The 19441-nt window shown below is 40.7% G+C and overlaps 1 protein-coding gene across 2 annotated transcripts in view; it reads left to right on the forward strand.

Annotated features, from left to right (window-relative positions):
- ASCC1 (activating signal cointegrator 1 complex subunit 1) overlaps positions 1–19441 on the forward strand; it is a 121892-nt gene that overhangs the window by 44910 nt on the left and 57541 nt on the right. For both annotated transcript variants that reach the window (XM_017854584.1, XM_017854583.1), the window contains exon 5: positions 12632–12768. In XM_017854584.1, the coding sequence (XP_017710073.1) occupies positions 12632–12768 (137 nt within the window). The remainder of the gene's footprint in view (positions 1–12631; positions 12769–19441) is intronic.

Consider the following 19441-nt stretch of genomic DNA (forward strand, 5'->3'; position numbering starts at 1 on the left):
AAAAATATTATATATAATATAAAAATACATATTTTTAGAGGAACTAGGGTAATTTTACCTTTAAAAAGTCTCAACATTGGGCTAGGTGTGGTGGCCCATGCCTGTAATCCCAGCACTTTGGGAGGCTGAGGCCAGTGGATCACTTGAGGCCAGGAGTTCAAGACCAGCCTTGTCAACATAGCACAACCCCATTTCTACAAAAGTAAAAGAAAAAAAAAAAGCCCAACATCTATAAAAGCTTAAAAACGGTTTCCTCTTTTATTTGTGCTTAGAGTTTTCTTTTCTTTCTTTTTTTTTTTTTGATACTGAGTTTTGCTTTGTTGCCCAGATAGCAGTGCAGTGGCGCAATCTTGGCTCACTGTAACCTCTGCCCTCTGGGTTCACACGATTTTCCTGCCTCAGCCTTCAGAATAGCTGGGATTACAGGCATGCACCACTAGGCCTGGCTAATTTTTTGTATGTGTAGTAGAGACAGGATTTCACCATGTTGCCCAGGCTGGTCTCGAACTCCTGACCTCGTGATCCGCCCGCCTCGGCCTCCTAAAGTGCTGGGGTTACAGGGGTGAGCCACTGCACCAGCCTTGTGCTTAGAGTTTTTCTAAAAAAACTTCAAAATTGTTCAATGTAACACACATCAGAAGACGGTACAGAACAAATGGATGCTTTTATAACCACCATACAGGCTGGAGATACAATCTTATCAGCACCCTAGACTTCCTTGTCTTGCCTCTGTCTTCTTCTCCTGAAGGGTAACCACTGTCCCAACTTTTACAGTAATCACATCCTTAGTTTTCTTTAGTTTTATCACCCAAGTGTATTTCCCCAAAGATGCCTTAAAAAACATTTTGGGAAGGGGGCATGTGACAGGCAGAACAATGGCACTCCAAAGATATTCATATCCTAATCCCATAACCGGTGACTATTACCTTTTATGGCAAAAGAGACTTTAAGATGTGATAAAGTTAAGGATGTTGAGATGGGTCTTTATAAGAGGGAGTCGGGACTGAGCGTGGTGGCTCACACATGTAATCCCAGCACTTTGGGAGGCCAAGGTGGGCAGATCACCTGAGGTCAGGAGTTCGAGATCAGCCTGGCCAACATGGTGAAACCCCATCACTACAAAATTAGCTGGACGTGGTGGCGGGCGCCTGTAATCCCAGCTACTCGGGAGGCTGAGACAGGAGAATAGCTTGAACCCAGGAGGCGGAGGTTGCAGTGAGCCAGGATCTTGCCATTGTACTCCAACCTGGGCAACAGAGCAAGACTCTGTCTAAGAAAAAAAAAAAAAAGAGGAAGTCAGAAAGGTCAGAGTCAGAGAAGGAGACGTGACAATTAAAGTGGAGATTGGAGTGATGTGACTCTGAGCCAAGACATTCAGGTAGCCTCTAGAAGCTAGAAAAGTCAAGGAAATGATTTGCCTTGGAGCCTCCTCAAGGAATGCAGCCCTGCTGACTCATGTTAGACTTCTGACCTCCAGAAGATGGTAGGATAAGTTCGTATTGTTGTAAGCCACAAAGTTTGTGGTAATTTGTTATAGCACCAATAGAGAATTTATGCAGGAAGTTGTTTTAAACTCACAGAAAAGTTGAAGAAAAGAATAGTATTCTTTACTAAGATTCACCTATTGTTAATATTTCACTATTTGTTTTAGTATTCCATTTTTTTCTTTCTGAACTGCTTTAGAGTGAGTTGCACATGTCATAGCCCTTTAATCCTAAATATTTCAAAATCTTTTAATTAAAAATATTGGGGGGAGTGGGGTGGGGTCTTGCTATGTTGTCCAGGCTAGTTTTGAATTCCTGGTCTCAAACTATCCCTTCCACCTCAGCCTCCTGAGCAGCTGAGACTATAGGCATGCACCACTGTGTCTGGCAAAACTTTTTTTAAGCATAATAGTGTTATAGTTCTCAACCTCAATACATTTAACTTTGATAGTTTTATCTAATTTACCATCCACGTTCAAATTTTGTCGCTTAATCCAATAATATCCTTTGTAGCATTTTTTCCCCCTCTAGTTGGGGATTCAGTCTAGGATTAGGTGTTGTTTAATTGTCACGTTTGTAGCGTCCTTCAATCTGGAACATTTCCACAGGCTTTCTTTGTCTGCCTTTCTTCTTCTTCTTCTTTTTTTTTTTTTTGAGTTAGAGAGTTAGAGTCTCACTCTGCTGTCACCCAGGGTGCAGTGCGGTGTTGTGAGCACCACTGCACCTTTAACTCCTGGGCTCAAGTGATCCTCCCACCCCAGCCTCCTGAGTAGCCAGGATTCCAGGTGGGTGGTGCCTCACCGGCTCTTTGTCTTTCTTGACATTGACTTTTTAAATAGAATGCTTCTCACTTTTGATCTGTCTGGCATTTCCTTGTGAGTAGAATTAGGTATTCCTGGATGGAGCATCGCATAAGTGATGATGTGTCCTTCTCAGTACAGTGTCCCTCCTTGGTGATGTTAATTTTGACACCATCCAGTCAGTGTTAATTTCTTTATAGTTACTGTATTTTTACCTTTCAACCAATAAGCAATCTGTAAGAGGACAATTTAAGACTATGCAAATATTCTACTCCTCAACAAAATTTCTCCTTAGATTTAACATCCTTTAATGATTCTTGCCTGAAATTTTTTTTTTTTTGAGATGGAGTTTCGCTCTTGTTTGTTACTCAGACTGTAGTGCAATGGCACGATCTCATCTCACTGCAACCTTCGCCTCCCAGGTTCAAGCGATTCTCCTGCCTCAGCTTCCTGAGTAGCTGGAATTACAGGCACATGACACCATGCCCTGCTAATTTTTGTGTTTTTAGTAGAGACGGGGTTTCACCATGTTGGCCAGGCTGGTCTCGAATTCTTGATCTCAGGTGATCTGCCCGCCTTGGCCTCCCAAAGTGCTGGGATTACAGGCATGAGCCACCACGCCCCGCCATGAATTTTGCTATTACAATTACAAAATTATAATTTTCCAACTCTAGTGTTTTCTCTGTTGATCAGTTGGCATTTGGTATTCTACTGTAAGAAACAACTCTCCCTTCTCATCTATCAGTTTATCAATCATTGATACAGAATCATACATTTCTATTTTTTCAGTAGTTTGTTACACTTTATTATTTTGGTGCTCAAACTGTCCCTGATTTAACCAGTGGGGCTTCCTTCAAGCTGGCTCCTATGTTGGTGACATACCTACTCCCTTCTACCTTTTCTTTTTAGTGTTTCCATACTTTCTGGCATAAAAAGCTGTTCCAGGCTTGTCTTTTACTTTGATGTTCCAGCCCTGGAATCAGACATTTCTCCAAGGAGCCCTGCTCCTTTTTAGTGGGAGGTGGTGTTAGGGCTAGACATGGATGCCACATATGCTCAGGATGTCTGCTTTTATGCCCTTTCAGTGTGACAGATCTAGGAAATATATGCAAACACACACAACATACGTATACATGCATATACATGGGCACCTATTCATTTATGTACGTAGTTTAGAAATCAAGAGTTCACACAGATAGCTCCAATTTCAGTCCATCCCTACAGGGTTCTTTCTTGCTCTTCCCTATTTCATATTAGTATGTCCCTCCTTCCACAGCAAGAACCCTGGCTTCCAGCATCATCAACACCTTTACTCATTTGCTCAGTCCCGTAATACCTCTAAAATAGTTTGGATTTGCTTTGCCTGTACCTCTACAGGAATAAACCAAATAAAATAGAATTGAGGATTTGTTTGCAGTCTTTCCCCTAACCCTACCCGAAACTGTGATATGAAGTCAAATATTATTTTTTTGTTTGTTTGTTTGTTTTGAGGCAGAGTCTCACTCTGTTGCCCAGGCTGGAATGCAATGGCGTGATCTCGGCTCACTGCAACCTCCTCCTCCCAGGTTCAAGTGATTCTTCTGCCTCAGTCACCGAAGTAGCTGGGATTATAGGCAAGCGAGTTCCACCATACCCAGCTGATTTTTGTATTTTTAGTGGAGATGGGGTTTTGCCGTGTTGGCCAGGCTGGTCTCGAACTCCTGACCTTGGGCGATCCACCCGCCTTGGCCTCCCAAAGTGCTGGGCTTACAGGCGTGAGCCACCGCACCCAGCCTTGTGTTTGTTGATTCTTTTTAAACCCCCTCTAGTGTGGATTTGATATTCATGTAAAATACAGTTGGGTTTATTTTTAGTTTACTTTCAAATTAGGTTTCTTTCCCCTTTCCATACTTGTTTATTTTATTTTTTGTTTGAATATGTAGACCATTATCGTGCTTCCAAAAGTCAAAACTATGTAAGAGGCTTACATACCCAGAAGTGTCACACATTCTTTTATTCTTTCTGCCCCTTTCTTCTTCATCCCTTGGGGGTGACCAGTATCACTGTTTTCTGGTTTATTTGTCCTGTGTTTGTTTTTGTAAAAATAAGCATATATATATTAATGTATGTTTTCGTATTTTACCTTCTTTCTTAAACAAATGGTAGCAAGTACAGAAGCTCTTCTGCACTTGTCTTTTTTTTTTGAGACAGGGTCTTGCTCTATCGCTCAGGCTGGAATGCAATGGCAATATCACAGCGCACTGCAGGTCGACCTCTGGGACTCAAGTGATCCTCCCACCTCAGCCTCCCAAGTAGCTGGAACTATCAGCATGCGTGTGCCACCACACCTGGCTCATTTTTGTATTTCTTGTGTAGACGAGGTTTCACCATGTTGCCTGGGCTGGTCTCAAGTGATCTGCCCACCTTGGCCTCCCAAAGTGCTGTGATTACAGGTGTGAGCCACCCCGCCCAGTCCTGCACTGTACATTTCTCATTTAATAATAGGTCCTGAAAAATCACTCCAGATCATATTATATATGTGTTTATACATAGTTTTCAACCATTCTGTGGTTGAGCATTTAAGTGTTTTGCAGTAATGCTGTAATGTCTAACCTCATGCATACATATTTTACATTGTTGATGTATCTTCAGGATAAATTCCTAGAAGTAGGATTGTTGGGTGTATTCATCTGCTCCGGCTGCTGTCGTAGAATACCACAGACTGGGTGGCTTCAACAATAGAAATGTATTTTCTCTTAGCCCCGGAAGCTGAAAGACTAAGATCAAGGTGCTGGCAGGGTTGCTTTCTGCTATAGCCTCTTCCTGGCTTGCAGATGGCTGCCTGCTTGCTATGTCCTCACGCGACTGTTTCTCTTTGCCGGCCTTTTCTCTGTGCTTTTTCACTCCTGGTATTTCTTCTTCTGTATAAAGACACCAGTCCTATTGGATTAGGGCCTCACCCTTATGGCCTCGTTTAACTTTATCCCCAAAAGGCCCTGTCTCCAAATACGTTTACATTGGGTAGAAAGGCTTCAGCATATGAATTTGGGGAGGACACAATTCAGTCCAGAGCTTTGGTTTATGTGGAAAATACTTTTTTTTTGGTTTTTTTTTTTTTTTTTTTTTTTTTTTTGAGAGTGGAGTCTCGCTGTGTCGCCCAGGCTGGAGTGCAGTGGCGCCATCTCGGCTCACTGCAAGCTCCGCCTCCCGGGTTCCCGCCATTCTCCCGCCTCAGCCTCCGAGTAGCTGGGACTACAGGCGCCCGCCACCGCGCCCGGCTAGTTTTTTGTATTTTTAGTAGAGACGGGGTTTCACCGTGTTAGCCAGGAGGGTCTCGATCTCCTGACCTCGTGATCCACCCGCCTCGGCCTCCCAAAGTGCTGGGATTACAGGCGTGAGCCACTGCGCCCGGCCTGGTGTCTTTTGTTTTGTTAGATATTGCCAAATTTCCCTCCACAGGGATTGTACCATTTTGCATTTCCGCTAGCAATGTATGAACATGCCCGTGTCCCTACAGCACTCCAACAGAGTGTATTGTGAAGCTTTTGAATTTTTGTCAGTTTGATGGGTGAGAAATGGTATTCAGTGTAGTTTTAATTTGCATTTTTTAAATGAGCAAAATTGTATGTCTTTCTACATGTTCGAGTCATTTTTATATCTTTATTCTTGTGAAGTGTCTGTCTTTTGCCTATTGTTCAATAGCATTTTGAGTTTTTTCTTTGATTTTTAAAAGTATTTTATTTTATTTATTTATTTTTTTGAGACGGAGTCTTGCTCTGTCACCCAGGCTGGAGTGCAATGGCGCGATCTTGACTCGCTGCAACCTCTACCTCCCAGGTCCAAGCAATTCTCCTGCCTCAGCCTCCTGAGTAGCTGGAACTACGAGCGCGTGCCACCACGCCTGGCTAATTTTTTTGTATTTTTAGTAGAGACGGGGTTTCACTGTGTCAGCCAGGATGGTCTCAGTCTTCTGACCTTGTGATCCCCCTGCCTCGGCCTCCCAAAGTGCTGGGATTACAGGCGTGAGCCACCGCCAGTGGGCTAGCCAGGTGTGGTAGCTTCAGGTGGGAGGCCTGCTTAAGGCCAGGAGTTTGAAACCAGCCTTTGCAACATAATGAGACCCCATTTCTACAAAAATTAAAAAAAAAATTAGCTGAGTTTGGTGATGAGAGCTTGTAGTCCCAGCTACTTGGGAGGCTGAGGAGAGAGGATAGCTTGAGGCCAGGAGTTTGAGGCTGCAGGATTCATGATCCTGCCATTGCACCCCAGCTTGGGTAACAGAGGAGACCTTGTCTTAAAAAAAAAAGACGTAGACACAACTTATTTAACAGCTTCATTAAGGTATAATTTACATACCATAAAATTCATTCATTTTAAGTGTACAATTTAGTGATTTTAAATAAATTTACAGAGTTGTGCAATCATTACCACAATCCAGCTTTAGAATACCCTAAAAAGTTCCCTTTTGCCTGTTTGCCGCCCCACTCCTCACCACAGGCAACTATTAACCTGATTTCAGTCTCGTTAGATTTGTCCTTTCTGGACATTTCATATAGATAGAATCACATATAATACATAGTCTTTTGCATCTGGCTTCTTTTACTTAGCATAATGTTTTGAGGTTTAGCTATACTTTTGCATGTGTTAGTAGTAGTTCATTACTTTTGATTTCCGAATAGTGTTGCATATATGGCTAGCCTCTATTTTGTTTATTCATTCACCAGTTGATGGACTTGTGGATTGTTCCTACTCTTTGGCTGTTATAAATAATATTGCTGTGAGATTCACGTACACATCTTTAGGTGGACCTTTGTTTTCATTTCGTTGGGTAGAATCCTAGGAGTGAAATGGCTGGGTTTTATTTTTTTCTGTGAATTTTTGTAAATTTATGTTTAATTTTTTGAGTAACTGCCAAACTGTTTTCCAAAGTGGCCGTGCCATTTTACAAATTTCTGTTTTGCAAAGTGGCTGCTCAGTTTTTCGATATCCTCATCTACACTTGTTATTATCTTTTTGATTATAATAATTCTGATGGGTCTGAGGTAATATCTCATTTTGGTTTTGATTTGCACTTATTTAATGACTAATGATGTTGAGCCTCTTTTCATAAGTTTATTAGCCATTAGTATATCCTCTTTTCGGAAAATATCTGTTCAAATCTTTAGCTTATTTTAAAATTGGATTATGTATCTTTTTATTGTTGAACTTTAAGAATTTCTTATGTTTATATTTATCAGACGTAGGACTTGCAAAAGTCTTTCTCCCAAATATTTTTCTCTGTGGCTTATCTTTTCATTTTCTTGATAGTATCTTTTGAAGTGCAAGTTTTAAATTTTGATTAAGTTCACTTTATCAATTTTTTTTTCTTTTATGGGTTATGCTTTTGGTGTCATATCTAAAAAAAGGCAGATATTGTGTGTGTGTGTGTGTGTGTGTGTGTGTGTGTGTGTGTGTGTGTGTGTGTGTGTTTTGTAGAGAAAAAAACTCAATTATGTTGGTTTTTTTTTCTCTACAAAAGAAACATGTTTGCCAGGCTGGTCTTGAACTGATCTATGTTGCCCAGACTAGTTTTGAACTCCTGGCCTCAAGTGATCCTTCTGCTTTGGCTTCCCAAAGTGCTGAGATTTCAGGCATGAGCCACTGTGCCTGGCTAGAAAAGACAGATACTAAAACCACTTTTCTTTCATAGAATTATGAGATTCTCTTTATTTTCAGGGCTCATACAGTGATTAGATCCATTTATTGAGTGAGTTGTGTTGAAATGCATAAGGACTTGCTTCTGGGTGGTGTCCTATGGTCCTAGTCCCCTTTGGGCAACTATTACTAGGAAGGCTATGTATATAATATTGATCAAAAGTATAGGCTTTGGGGCCTGACTGCCTGGGTTTGAATTTTGACCTCATCTCTTCCTGGCAATGTTACCTTTGGAAAGTGGCTTAATTTCTCAGTGCCTCAATTTCCTCATCCATAAAGTATGGCTGATAATAGTGCTTCCCTCATAAGATATTTGTCTGTACGTTGCATAGAAAACGTTTGGAGCAGAGCAAGAGCCCAACAAATATACGGTTATTGCTGGGGAGTAAGTCTCAATTGTAGTTTGGGATGGAGTTGTGCATATTAAAATCATTTGAGGGGCTTTGCATGCCTTTTCTAATGTGGCAGGCCATGGGTTAGAGATGCTGGGGTGATAAGCTTTGCACTTAGCCTTCCTTGACACAATTAAAGCTGATTGTTCCTTACAGTCACTTTCATTAAATGAGGCAATTTGTATTGATGTGTGGAATCACAAAACTTTCCATCAGATGTAAAAATAGCTCAAGCTCCATTAACACTTAGAAAAGGAAGAATCAACTAACTACTGTTGCCAAGGCAAATATTAGGCAGTAAGCCTTAGGCAAACCAAGAACAGGATGTAAGCTATTCACATTTGATAAAATACATTTCTCTGCCTTTAGGGCATTTTATTAGGCCAGACACCTGATTATACAATAAGAACTTGCAATTCAGTGATAGGATACCTGTTTCGTTCCTGTTGGAACAGAAGAGCTTCAACTTTTTTTTTTTCTTGTTTTCATTTGCAGAATGAGATTAATGAAATTTGAGACCTACCTTCCTTTAAAAGGGATCCATGGTCCGATATGGGTATAGTATCAATAATTTATAAAGAATTCTTATAACTCGGCTGGGCGCAGTGGCTCAAGCCTGTAATCCCAGCACTTTGGGAGGCTGAGATGGGCGGATCACAAGGTCAGGAGATCGAGACCATCCTGGCTAATACGGTGAAACCCCATCTCTACTATAGAATACAAAAAACTAGCCGGGCGACGAGGCGGGCGCCTGTAGTCCCAGCTACTTGGGAGGCGGAGGCAGGAGAATGGGGTAAACCTGGGAGGCGGAGCTTGCAGTGAGCTGAGATCCAGTCACCGCACTCCAGCCTGGGTGACAGAGCCAGACTCCGTCTCAAAAAAAAAAAAAAAGAGAAGAAAAAAGACAGTTTTTAAATGGGCAAAAGATTTTAGCAGACATTTCTCCAAAGAAGATGTACAAATATCCAAAAAGCACATGAAAAGATGTCATCATCGATCATTAGTGAAATGCAAATCAAAACCGCAATGTAATACCACTTTATACCCACTAGGATCGCTATCATTTTTTTAAAAAAGGAAGTGTCAGTGAAGATGTAGAGAAACAGGAACCTTCATATATTGCTGCTGGGAATATTTGTTAGTTCAGCCAATGTAGAGAATGGTTTGGTGGTTTCTCAAAAGTTAAACATAGAATTGCCATGTGACCCAGCAATTCTACTCCTGTACCCCAAATAACTGAAAGCATATGTCAACACAGAAATTTGTACACAAATGTTTATAGCAGCATTATTCCTAATAGCAAAGGTGCAAAAAACCCAAATCTTCATCAGTAGATGAATTAATAAGCACATTTTGGTACATACGTACACTAAAATATTATTTAACTCTAAAAAGGAACGAAGCAGTGATAGTGCTTTAGCTTGGATGAACCTTGAAAACATCATGCTAAATGAAAGAAGTTGGTCACAGAGGTCTTATATTGTATGATTCTTTCTATATAATGTATCCAGAATAGATAAATCCAGATAGACAAAAAGGAAATTATAGGTCACTAGGGGATGGGACATGGAGAAAGAGGAGTGATTATTTAAATGGGTATGAGGGCTGGACATGGTGGCTCACGCCTACATTCCCAGCGCTTTGGGAGGCCGAGGTGGGCAGATCACCTGAGGTCAGTACTTCAAGACCAGCCTGTCCAACATGGTAAAACCCCATCTACAAAAAAATCCAAAAATGAGCCAGGAATGGTGGCAGGCGCCTGTAATCCCAGCTACTCAGAAGGCTGAGGCAGGAGAATTGCTTGAACCCAGGAGGCAAAGGTTGTAGAGAGCCAAGATTGCACCATTGCACTCTAGCCTGGACAACAGAGCAAGACTCCATCTCAAAAAATAAAAATAAAATAAAAATAAATAAAGTGAGTAAATAAATAAATGGGTATGGAATGCTTTTATCAAATGATGAAGTTTTGCTATTAAAGAATGCTGGTGGTTGCACAACATTGAATACACTAAATATAAATACTGCTGTATTGTACACTTTAAAATGGTTAATTTTATATTATGCAAATTTCACCTCAATTTTTTAAAAAAGGGATTCGTGAGGTATATTTACTTTTTGTGCTTCCCAGAGCCAAAATTTTTTTTTGGAGACAGTGTCAGTCTCGCTCTGTCACCCAGGCTGGAGTGCAGTGGCGCGATCTCGCCTCACTGCAATTTCTTCCTCCCAGATTCAAGCAATTCTCCTGCCTCAGCCTCCTGAGTAGCTGGGATTACAGGCACACACCACCACACCCGGCTAATTTTTGTATTTTTAGTAGAGACAGGGGTTTTACCATGTTGGTCAGTCTGGTCTCGAACTCCTGACCGCAGGTGATCTGCTTGCCTCGGCCTCCCAAAGTGCTGGGTTTACAGGTGTGAGCCACCGCGGCCAGCCAGAATTTCATTCCTTTTTGAGGCTGAATAATATTCCACTCTGTGTATATACCACAGTTTGTTTATCCATTCATCTGTTGATACACATTTGGGTTATTTCCATCTTTTGGCTATTGTGAGTTGTGCTTCTGGAAACATGCATATACATGTATTTGAGTCCCTTTTTCAATTCTCTTGGGCATATACCTAGGAGTAGAATTGCTGGGTCATATGATAATTCTATGTTTAACTTTTTGAGGAACTGCCAAACTGTTTTTCACAGTGACTGAGTCATTTTACCTTCCTAGCAACAATGTATGAGGGTTCCAATTTCTGCACATCCTGGCCAGCACTTGTCATTTTCCATTACTTTGATTATAGACAGTTTAGTGGGTGTGATATGGTAACTCATAGTGGTTTTGATTTGCATTTCCCTAAGTGACTAATAATGTTCATGTGCTTGTTAGCCAGTTCTGCTTGTTAGCCATTTGTATTTCTGCCTTGGAGAAAACATCTATTCAAGTCCTTTTGTCTGTTTTTGTTTTTGTTTCTTTGTTTGTTTGTTTTTTGAGACAGAGTCTCACTTTGTCACCCAGGCTGGAGTACAATGGTGTGATCTTGGCTCACAGCAACCTCTGTATCCCGGGTTTAAGTGATTCTCTTGTCTCAGCCTCCCGAGTATGTGGGATTACAGGCGCCTGCCACCACACCCAGCTAATTTTTATATTTTTAGTAGAGATGGCATTTCACCATGTTGGTCAGGCTGGTCTTGAACTCCTGACCTCAAGTGATCAGCCTGCCTCAGCCTCCCAAAATGTTGGGATCACAGGTGTGAGCCACTGTGCCTGGCCCCATTTCCCATTTTAAAATTAGGTTCAACTGGGTTCTGTAGCTCACACCCATAATCCCAGCTATGCAGGAGGCTGAGGCAGGAGGATCACTTGAGCCAGGAGTTTGAGGTTACAGTGAGCTGTGATTGCGCCACTGCAGTCCAGCCTGGGTGACAGAGCAAGACCCAGTCTCTTAAAAAATAAAAAAAATTGGGCCGGGCGTGGTGACTCACACCTGTAATCCCAATACTTTGGGAGGCCGAGGAGGGCGGATCATGAGGTCAGGAGATTGAGACCATCCTGGCTAAAACAGTGAAACCTCATCTCTACTAAAAATACAAAAAAATTAGCTGGGCATGGTGGCGGGCGCCTGTAGTCCCAGCTACTCAGGAGGCGGAGGCAGGAGAATGGCATGAACCCGGGAGGCGGAGCTTGCAATGAGCCAAGATCGCGCCACTGCCCTCCAGCCTGGGCAACAGAGCAGGACTCTGTCTCAAAAATAAATAAATAAATAAATACATAAATAAATACATAAATAAAAATAAAAAAATAAAAATATTAGATGGTATTTTCGTTGTTGAATTGGAAGAGTTCTTTGTATATTCGGGATACTAGACCCTTATCAAGTAAATTACTTGCAAATATTTCTGCCATTCTGTAGGCTTCTTTTCACTTTCCTGATAGTGTCCTTGATGCACAAAAGTTTTTTAATTTGATGAAGTCCAGTTTATTTTTTTCTTTTGTCATCCATGTTTTTGGTGCCACATCTGAGAATCCATTGCCAATTCCAGGTCATGATCTATTTTGTGTTAATTGTTTTATATGGTAGGAGGTTGTAGTCTATCTTTATTCTTTTGCATGTGGGTATTCTGTTGTTCCAGCATCATTTATTGAGGACATTGTCTCTATTGAATGGTCTTGCCACCTTGTGGAAAATCACTTGGCTGTAGGTGTGTGGGTTTATTTCTGGGGACTCAATTTTATTCTTGCCATTTGCCTTTGTAAGGGCAGAGTTTCTTGTTTTTCTTCCTTTGATAACAGGATCATGGGGTTGACAGCAGCATTTTCCAGAATCCCAAGAAGCTTCATCTCACTATTGGGATGTTGGTGCTTTTGAGTGAGGAAGAGATCCAGCAGACATGTGAGATGCTGCAGCAGTGTAAAGAGGAATTCATTAAGTGAGTAATCCTCAGGGATGGGATTGGGTGGTCTACCTGGGCTGGCTTCTTTTTGGTGTTACAGACTTGTTTTTGAACTAGAGGGTGTATGACGTGGGAAGGATTCATGCGATTTGATGGAGCCCACTCAGGTAATCCAGGCTAACCTCTCATATCAGAATCTGTAGCCTTAATCACATCTACAAAAGTCTCTTTGCCATGTAAGATAGAATATTTATAAATTCCAGAGAGTGGGACATCAACATCTCTGGGGGTCATTATTCTGTCTACTGCAGTAACTCAAACATTATAACACGAGTCTCTGGAAAGTCTTCATTATATTTTAGAAACACTGACTTTTTTTTTTTTTTTTTGAGACAGAGTCTCGCTCTGTCGCCCAGGCTGGAGTGAAGTGGCACAGTCTTGGCTCACTGCAAGCTCCGCCTCCCAGGTTCACGCCATTCTCCTGCCTTAGCTTTCCGAGTAGCTGGGACTACAGGCGCCCGCCACCACACCCGGCTAATTTTTTATGTTTTTAGTAGAGACGGGATTTAACTGTGTTAGCTAGGATGGTCTTGATCTCCTGACCTTGTGATCCGCCCGCCTTAGCCTCCCAAAGTCCTGGGATTACAGGCGTGAGCCACTGTACCCAGCCTCTTTTTTTTTTTTTTAAATACAAATAATTTTATTTGATTCAGCAAGAATTTAAAAAGATAAAACCTTTTTAAATTATTATTTATTTATTTATTTATTTATTTATTTATTTATTTTTAGGGACGGAGTCTTGCTCTGTTGCCCAGACTAGTCTCAAACTCCTGGTCTCAAGCAACCTTCCTGCTTCGGCCTNTTTAAATACAAATAATTTTATTTGATTCAGCAAGAATTTAAAAAGATAAAACCTTTTTAAATTATTATTTATTTATTTATTTATTTATTTATTTATTTATTTTTAGGGACGGAGTCTTGCTCTGTTGCCCAGACTAGTCTCAAACTCCTGGTCTCAAGCAACCTTCCTGCTTCGGCCTCCAAAAGTGCTAGGATTACAGGCGTGAGCTGCCATGTCCAGGCAGTTCAAAAAGGATACCAGAAATAGTCTAAGCAATCTGTTTTGACTCAGGGAAAGCATTACTGTTCTGAGGGCAGAGTTGTTACTCTTTTTTACTGTAAAATTTTAATTTACACATACATCTGACATAACAGCTTTGTTTCAAAGAACCGTATCTTCCCCTATTTCCCTTTACTTTCTTCCTTTTACTTAAGACTGACAAAGGAGAGAAATGTGAAAGCCAATTCACTCAAATAGTTTTTTTATTCCATTCTTGTAGGCAGGCCCCATGCTATTCTAACATGGCCTTATAGAAATGGTTTACCTGGTTCATTGGATAGAACAAGGTAAAAGGATCTAAAATTTTTCTCTAGTTATGTTGTATGTGAAACTGTGTAGCTCGGTGTGGTGGCTCACACTTGTAATCCCAGCACTTTGGGAGGCCGAGGCGGGCAGATCACGAGGTCAGGAGATCAAGACCATCCTGACTAACGCGGTGAAACCCTGCCTCTACTAAAACTGCAAAAAATTAGCTGGGCGTGGTGGCGGGCCTGTTGTCCCAGCTACTCGGGAGGCTGAGGCAGGAGAATGGTGTGAACCCAGGAGGCGGAGCTTGCAGTGAGCCGAGATGGCACCTCTGCACTCAAGCCTGGGCGACAGAGTGAGACTCCGTCTCAAAAAAGAAAAAAAAGAAAAGAAACTGTGTAATACAAAAACACTTTATGGGCCAGTTATCCTTTTCCACTAATTGTTTCAAAGATAAACTATTTTTCTTGAGCAAGATCATAATCTGATAGGGTTTGCAGTCTCCTATCCTTTCTGAATCTGAGAGAGCAAAAACACTTCTTGTCATGTTCTTTGCTCAGTAACAGACATGTCTGTTTTCTCTAGATCTTACCTGAAATGCAAAATAATTTGGTGTTTGTCATTAGATACTTGCTGTCTAATGCAAGTGTCATTGTCTAAAGCAAAATATTATGCCTTATTTTACAAAGCAAGGCAGTTTTACATGGTTTAAGGATCAGTTCTGATACTTTAACTTATTTCCAGTTTACTTTTTGCTAAACTAAACTGAAAGCTGCTGCATTTCCTTGGCTGCCATTGGGATAATCCTGCTAAGAAAAAATTTAAAGGTAGATAAAATATTTGTTTAAAGAAGTATTTGTTCTTTTTACCTTTTGAAAATCAGGTCACAGGTTTTTAATCACTGAAGCTTTATCCTAAGCTATGGGAAGATTTAGCTGAGTTCCTCCCTTTTATGTCTCTTGGTGCCTTTTGTGACTAAATGCCAAATCGGAGCCCTTTAAGCATGTCAGAGTTAGTGTGCCTAGGGAATAAAGAGCAGTCTTAATAGTTCCTCAGAATTTTTGACATGACAGTATGAAAACAGTAATTGTAGTTTTTCAAATTCAGCAAAGCTTTTGAAATAGGACAAAGTTACNCAAAGTTACCCTGCCAAAAATCTGCAGTGCATGCAAAATTTGTTTAAAGATGCTCTTTTAAAAGCTGGAAAGATGTGGAACCAGCGAGTAAAATAAAGCAAGCCTCCCCAACCTTCTCCTAATTTCCCCATCACATGCATTTGTTTAAAAGTAAAAGTGCAAAACTGATTTACTTCTGAGAAGAGACTACTTCTTAAAAAAACAAAAGGGTACTTCTGTTAAAGCTCTGGTAAGTAAATCAGTAAATTGGATCATTGAATTTTTTCTTGCTCTTTGATGTTAATCTTTGTGCTTGGTATATACTTAGAAAAAAAAAATCGTAAATAATGGCATTTCTAACCTGAACCTTTTATGGTGTAGTGGTCCCAAATTAAAATATGAAAGGAAAACACTGAAAAATGAACAGAGCTGTACATAGTGTGCTGTAGTTTAATTTGATGGTTTTTAAAATTGGAGTATTGAAATAAATGTGGCTATATTGGAATTTGATTTAAACTGTGGTGCTATATGGCTATATTAAAGAAATGAGTAGTTGAGTATTCGTTTTAAATTTGGGGGTAGTTTTTTAATTTGAAGGATGCTCTAAGACCAAAACAGGATTTTGTTTCAGTTTTTCAGTGAAAGGCTTATGTAGCTCTATAGATTTTGAATGAATTATTCAGTGTTTAGTAAATTCGGAAGCTCCGGCTGTGTCCCTGGTGACTTTTCTTTGTGAGATATAGGATACAGACCGTGCACTGGCTCTGAGTATGGAGTCTGACAGATGTGCAGCTCTTCTTCAGTCCCAGCAGCACCCTCCTGTGCCTCAGTTTTCCCAGCAGGTCTGATGTCAAACCACAGAAGTTTAAAGGGACTAGAAAGAGGAGAGAAAATACCCATGAACAAACGTTAATGCCTGATTATTGCCTCACGTGACATCAGTTGGAAAGTATTTGCTTACTGGTGTCCCAGATGTAATTGTTTGGCCACCAAGACAAAGTGTTTATCGGGCAAACCATTGGATTTCTATCCTGCTCTTCAATCTCCCTCTTGATAAATCTTAGGGGTAGGTTGAAAGAGTTTGTGTTTCTGCTCATAAAGCAGGCTTTGGATCCTGTTTCATTGTTTCTAACTTTTTTTTTGTTCTTAGTACCCCATCTAATTCCAAGTATTTGAGGTAGTTAAGAGGACATGTATACAAAAGAAATGTTACAGTCAGAGATTTAGAAACCGTAAGGATGGTATAGGGAGAAAATTCTACCTGAAAATCAAGGTAAGATAATAATTGTACTTGAGCATTAAAGTTTGGTACTATTTTCTGACACCAGTGTACTTGAACTAAATTACAAAAAGAAGTACACCACTTATTATAGTTCTTGTCTGATAAAGCAGTATGACAATTTTTTTTATAGTTTAAAAAAATTTTCAGTTGTGGTAAAATACAACATAAAATTTGCCATCATAACCATTTTAAGTGCACAGTTCAGTAGTGTTAAGTACACTCAGGCTGTTGTGCAGTATAACAGTTTTTTCAGGAGAGTAACATTTTCTGGTTCTCAGTCTGTCAAAAGTTTGTCATGTAAATCTTTATTTATTTATTTATTTATTTTAAGACGGAGTCTTGCTCTGTCATCCGGGCTGGAGTGCAGTGGCCAGATATCAGCTCACTGCAAGCTCCGCCTCCCAGGTTTACGCCATTCTCCTGCCTCAGTCTCCCGTGTAGCTGGGACTACAGGCGCCTGCCACCTCGCCCAACTAGTTTTTTGTATTTTTTAATAGAGGTGGGGTTTCACCGTGTTAGCCAGGATGGTCTCGATCTCCTGACCTCGTGATCCGCCCGTCTTGGCCTCCCAAAGTGCTGGGATTACAGGCTTGAGCCACCGTGCCCGGCCTCTCATGTAAATCTTAATAAAGAATGCTAAATGATGATGGACAGTGTCTTTAACAGGAATTTTGCAGAAGATAAAAACATTGTTCTTATGGGTCTTTCTTCTGCTGACCCTAGAAATTGCAGATGTAACATTAAATATAACCCATTAAAAACATTTTAGTGGGAATCTAAGCCAATGCTGTGATGCTTTCTGGTGATTTAACTATGCAGGGTAAGAGCTTTAGAAATGGTGGGGGATGTATATTTAGTGTGAAACTTTTTTTCAAACAGACTTTTTTGACTTCACTTTGATAAGATTCAGTGGCAATCTTTCAAATTGAACTCTTTGGCTAGTGCTTGGAATGGAGATATATTGTGTATTGATTGAAGCTACATACCTCAGATGACAGTTCAGAGCTTGGCTTGTGTTTTGAAATGTTTCACTTCTTATTAGGGGTGGCTATAGGAAGACTTACTATGATTGGGGCTGCAATTTTTCTTAATTAGAAAAAGTATCTGGGCCAGGTGCAGTGACTCATGCCTGTAACCCAAGCACTTTGGGAGGCCAAGCTGGGAGGATTGCTTGAGCCCAGGAGTTTGAGACCACATTGGTCAACACGGAAAGAAAAGTGTCTGCCTGAAATAGTTGAGTTACTAATTTCATACTGAGAAAAGTTTTGGTCTTATGCAGTAATAAGGCCTTGAAGTGTTAAGGGAATCTTTACTATTAGGATTCCTAGGCTACAAAGCATCCCGATGACCTGGGTTCAATGTCAAGACAACGTTTTTTCCAGCTGTCTTTTGATTGATCCTAAAATTTTTTTTTTTCTTTTTTTTTTTGAGACAGAGTCTCATTCTGTCGCCCAGGCTGGAGTGCAGTGGCGAGATCTCTGCTCACTGCAAGCTCTGCCCCTTAGGTTCACACCATTCTCCTGCCTCAGCCTCCCGAGTAGCTGGGACTATAGGTGCCCGCCACCACGCCTGGCTAATTTTTTGTATATTTAGTAGAGACGGGATTTCACCATGTTTCTTTGTGTTAGCCAGAATGGTCTCGATCTCCTGACCTCATGATCCACCCGCCTTAGCCTCCCAAAGTGCTGGGATTACAGGTGTGAGCCACTGCGTCCGGCCAAATCCTTTTGTTTTTAAGGCAGCACCACATTTTTACTTAATGACAATATAGCATGTATATTATGCTGTTCTCGCATTATTGCTATAAAGAAATACCAGTGACCGGGTAACTTATAAAGAAAAGAGATTTAATCGGCTCACGGTTCTGCAGGTTTGCAAGAAGCATGCTCGGCTCCAGGGGAGGCCTCAGGAAGCTTCATTTATGGCAGAAGGTGAAGGGAATCAAGCACGTCACATGGCAAAAGCAGGAACAAGCAACAGAGAGTGGCAGGGGAGGTGCCATACACTTTGGAACAAGTAGATTTTGTGTGAACTCAGAGTGAGAGCTCATTTATCACCAAGGGGTGGCCCAAGCCATTGACAAGAGGTCTGTCCCCATGATTCCAACACCTCCCAATAGGCCCCACCTCCAACATTAGGGATTATAATTCAACAGGAGATTTGGGCAGGGACACATATTCAAACTAATATATCAGCCTGTGACCATATTCTTCTCAAAATTGTCCACAACAGCTTCCCCCTTAAAACATCCATTTAATGTTTACCAGAGATTTATTGAACACCCATTTTGTATAAGGCATGGTGTCAGATTTTGAGGATATAGATGTGGATAAGATGGAGAAAGTGCCTATCCTCCTGGGGTTTGGAGAAGACTGTGCAGTGAGCTGATTTTTAATTGGGTTTCAGCATGGCACAACAAGGCACAACTTGGAGTACGAGTTTAATAAGGGGCCCGGGAAGAAAACAGGATGGTGGGGCTTTACTTAACACAAAGGTAATACATGTTAACTTTAGGAAAGCAGGAATTATAGATACACAAAAATAAAATATCACTTGTAATCTTACCACTTAAAAGTAATTACCATTAACACTTTGGATACGTATATGCGTGTTTTTCCTTTGATGTGTAATTTACTTACAGTAAAAATGCACAGATCTTAGGTGTAGTTGATGAGCTTTGACAAAATGTCTATACCTGTGCAGCCTCACCCAAATCAAGACGTGGAACGTTGCCATCGCCCCATGAGGGTCCCTCATGCCTTTTTCCAGTGAATTCACTTCTCCCAGAAGCAACCTCCGTTCTGATTTCTATTGCATAGATTTGGTTGGTTTGTTTTTTAATGTCCTCTAAATAAAAGTATTCAGTATATACACTTTTGTTTTGGTTTATTTTGGATATTTTAAAAAATTTTTTTTTTTTTTTTTTTTTTTTGAGACGGAGTCTCG

This window comes from Rhinopithecus bieti, unplaced genomic scaffold (genome assembly GCF_001698545.2).
Source record: "Rhinopithecus bieti isolate Rb0 unplaced genomic scaffold, ASM169854v2 scaffold_36008, whole genome shotgun sequence".
In the NCBI taxonomy this organism is placed as follows: Eukaryota; Metazoa; Chordata; class Mammalia; order Primates; family Cercopithecidae; genus Rhinopithecus; species Rhinopithecus bieti.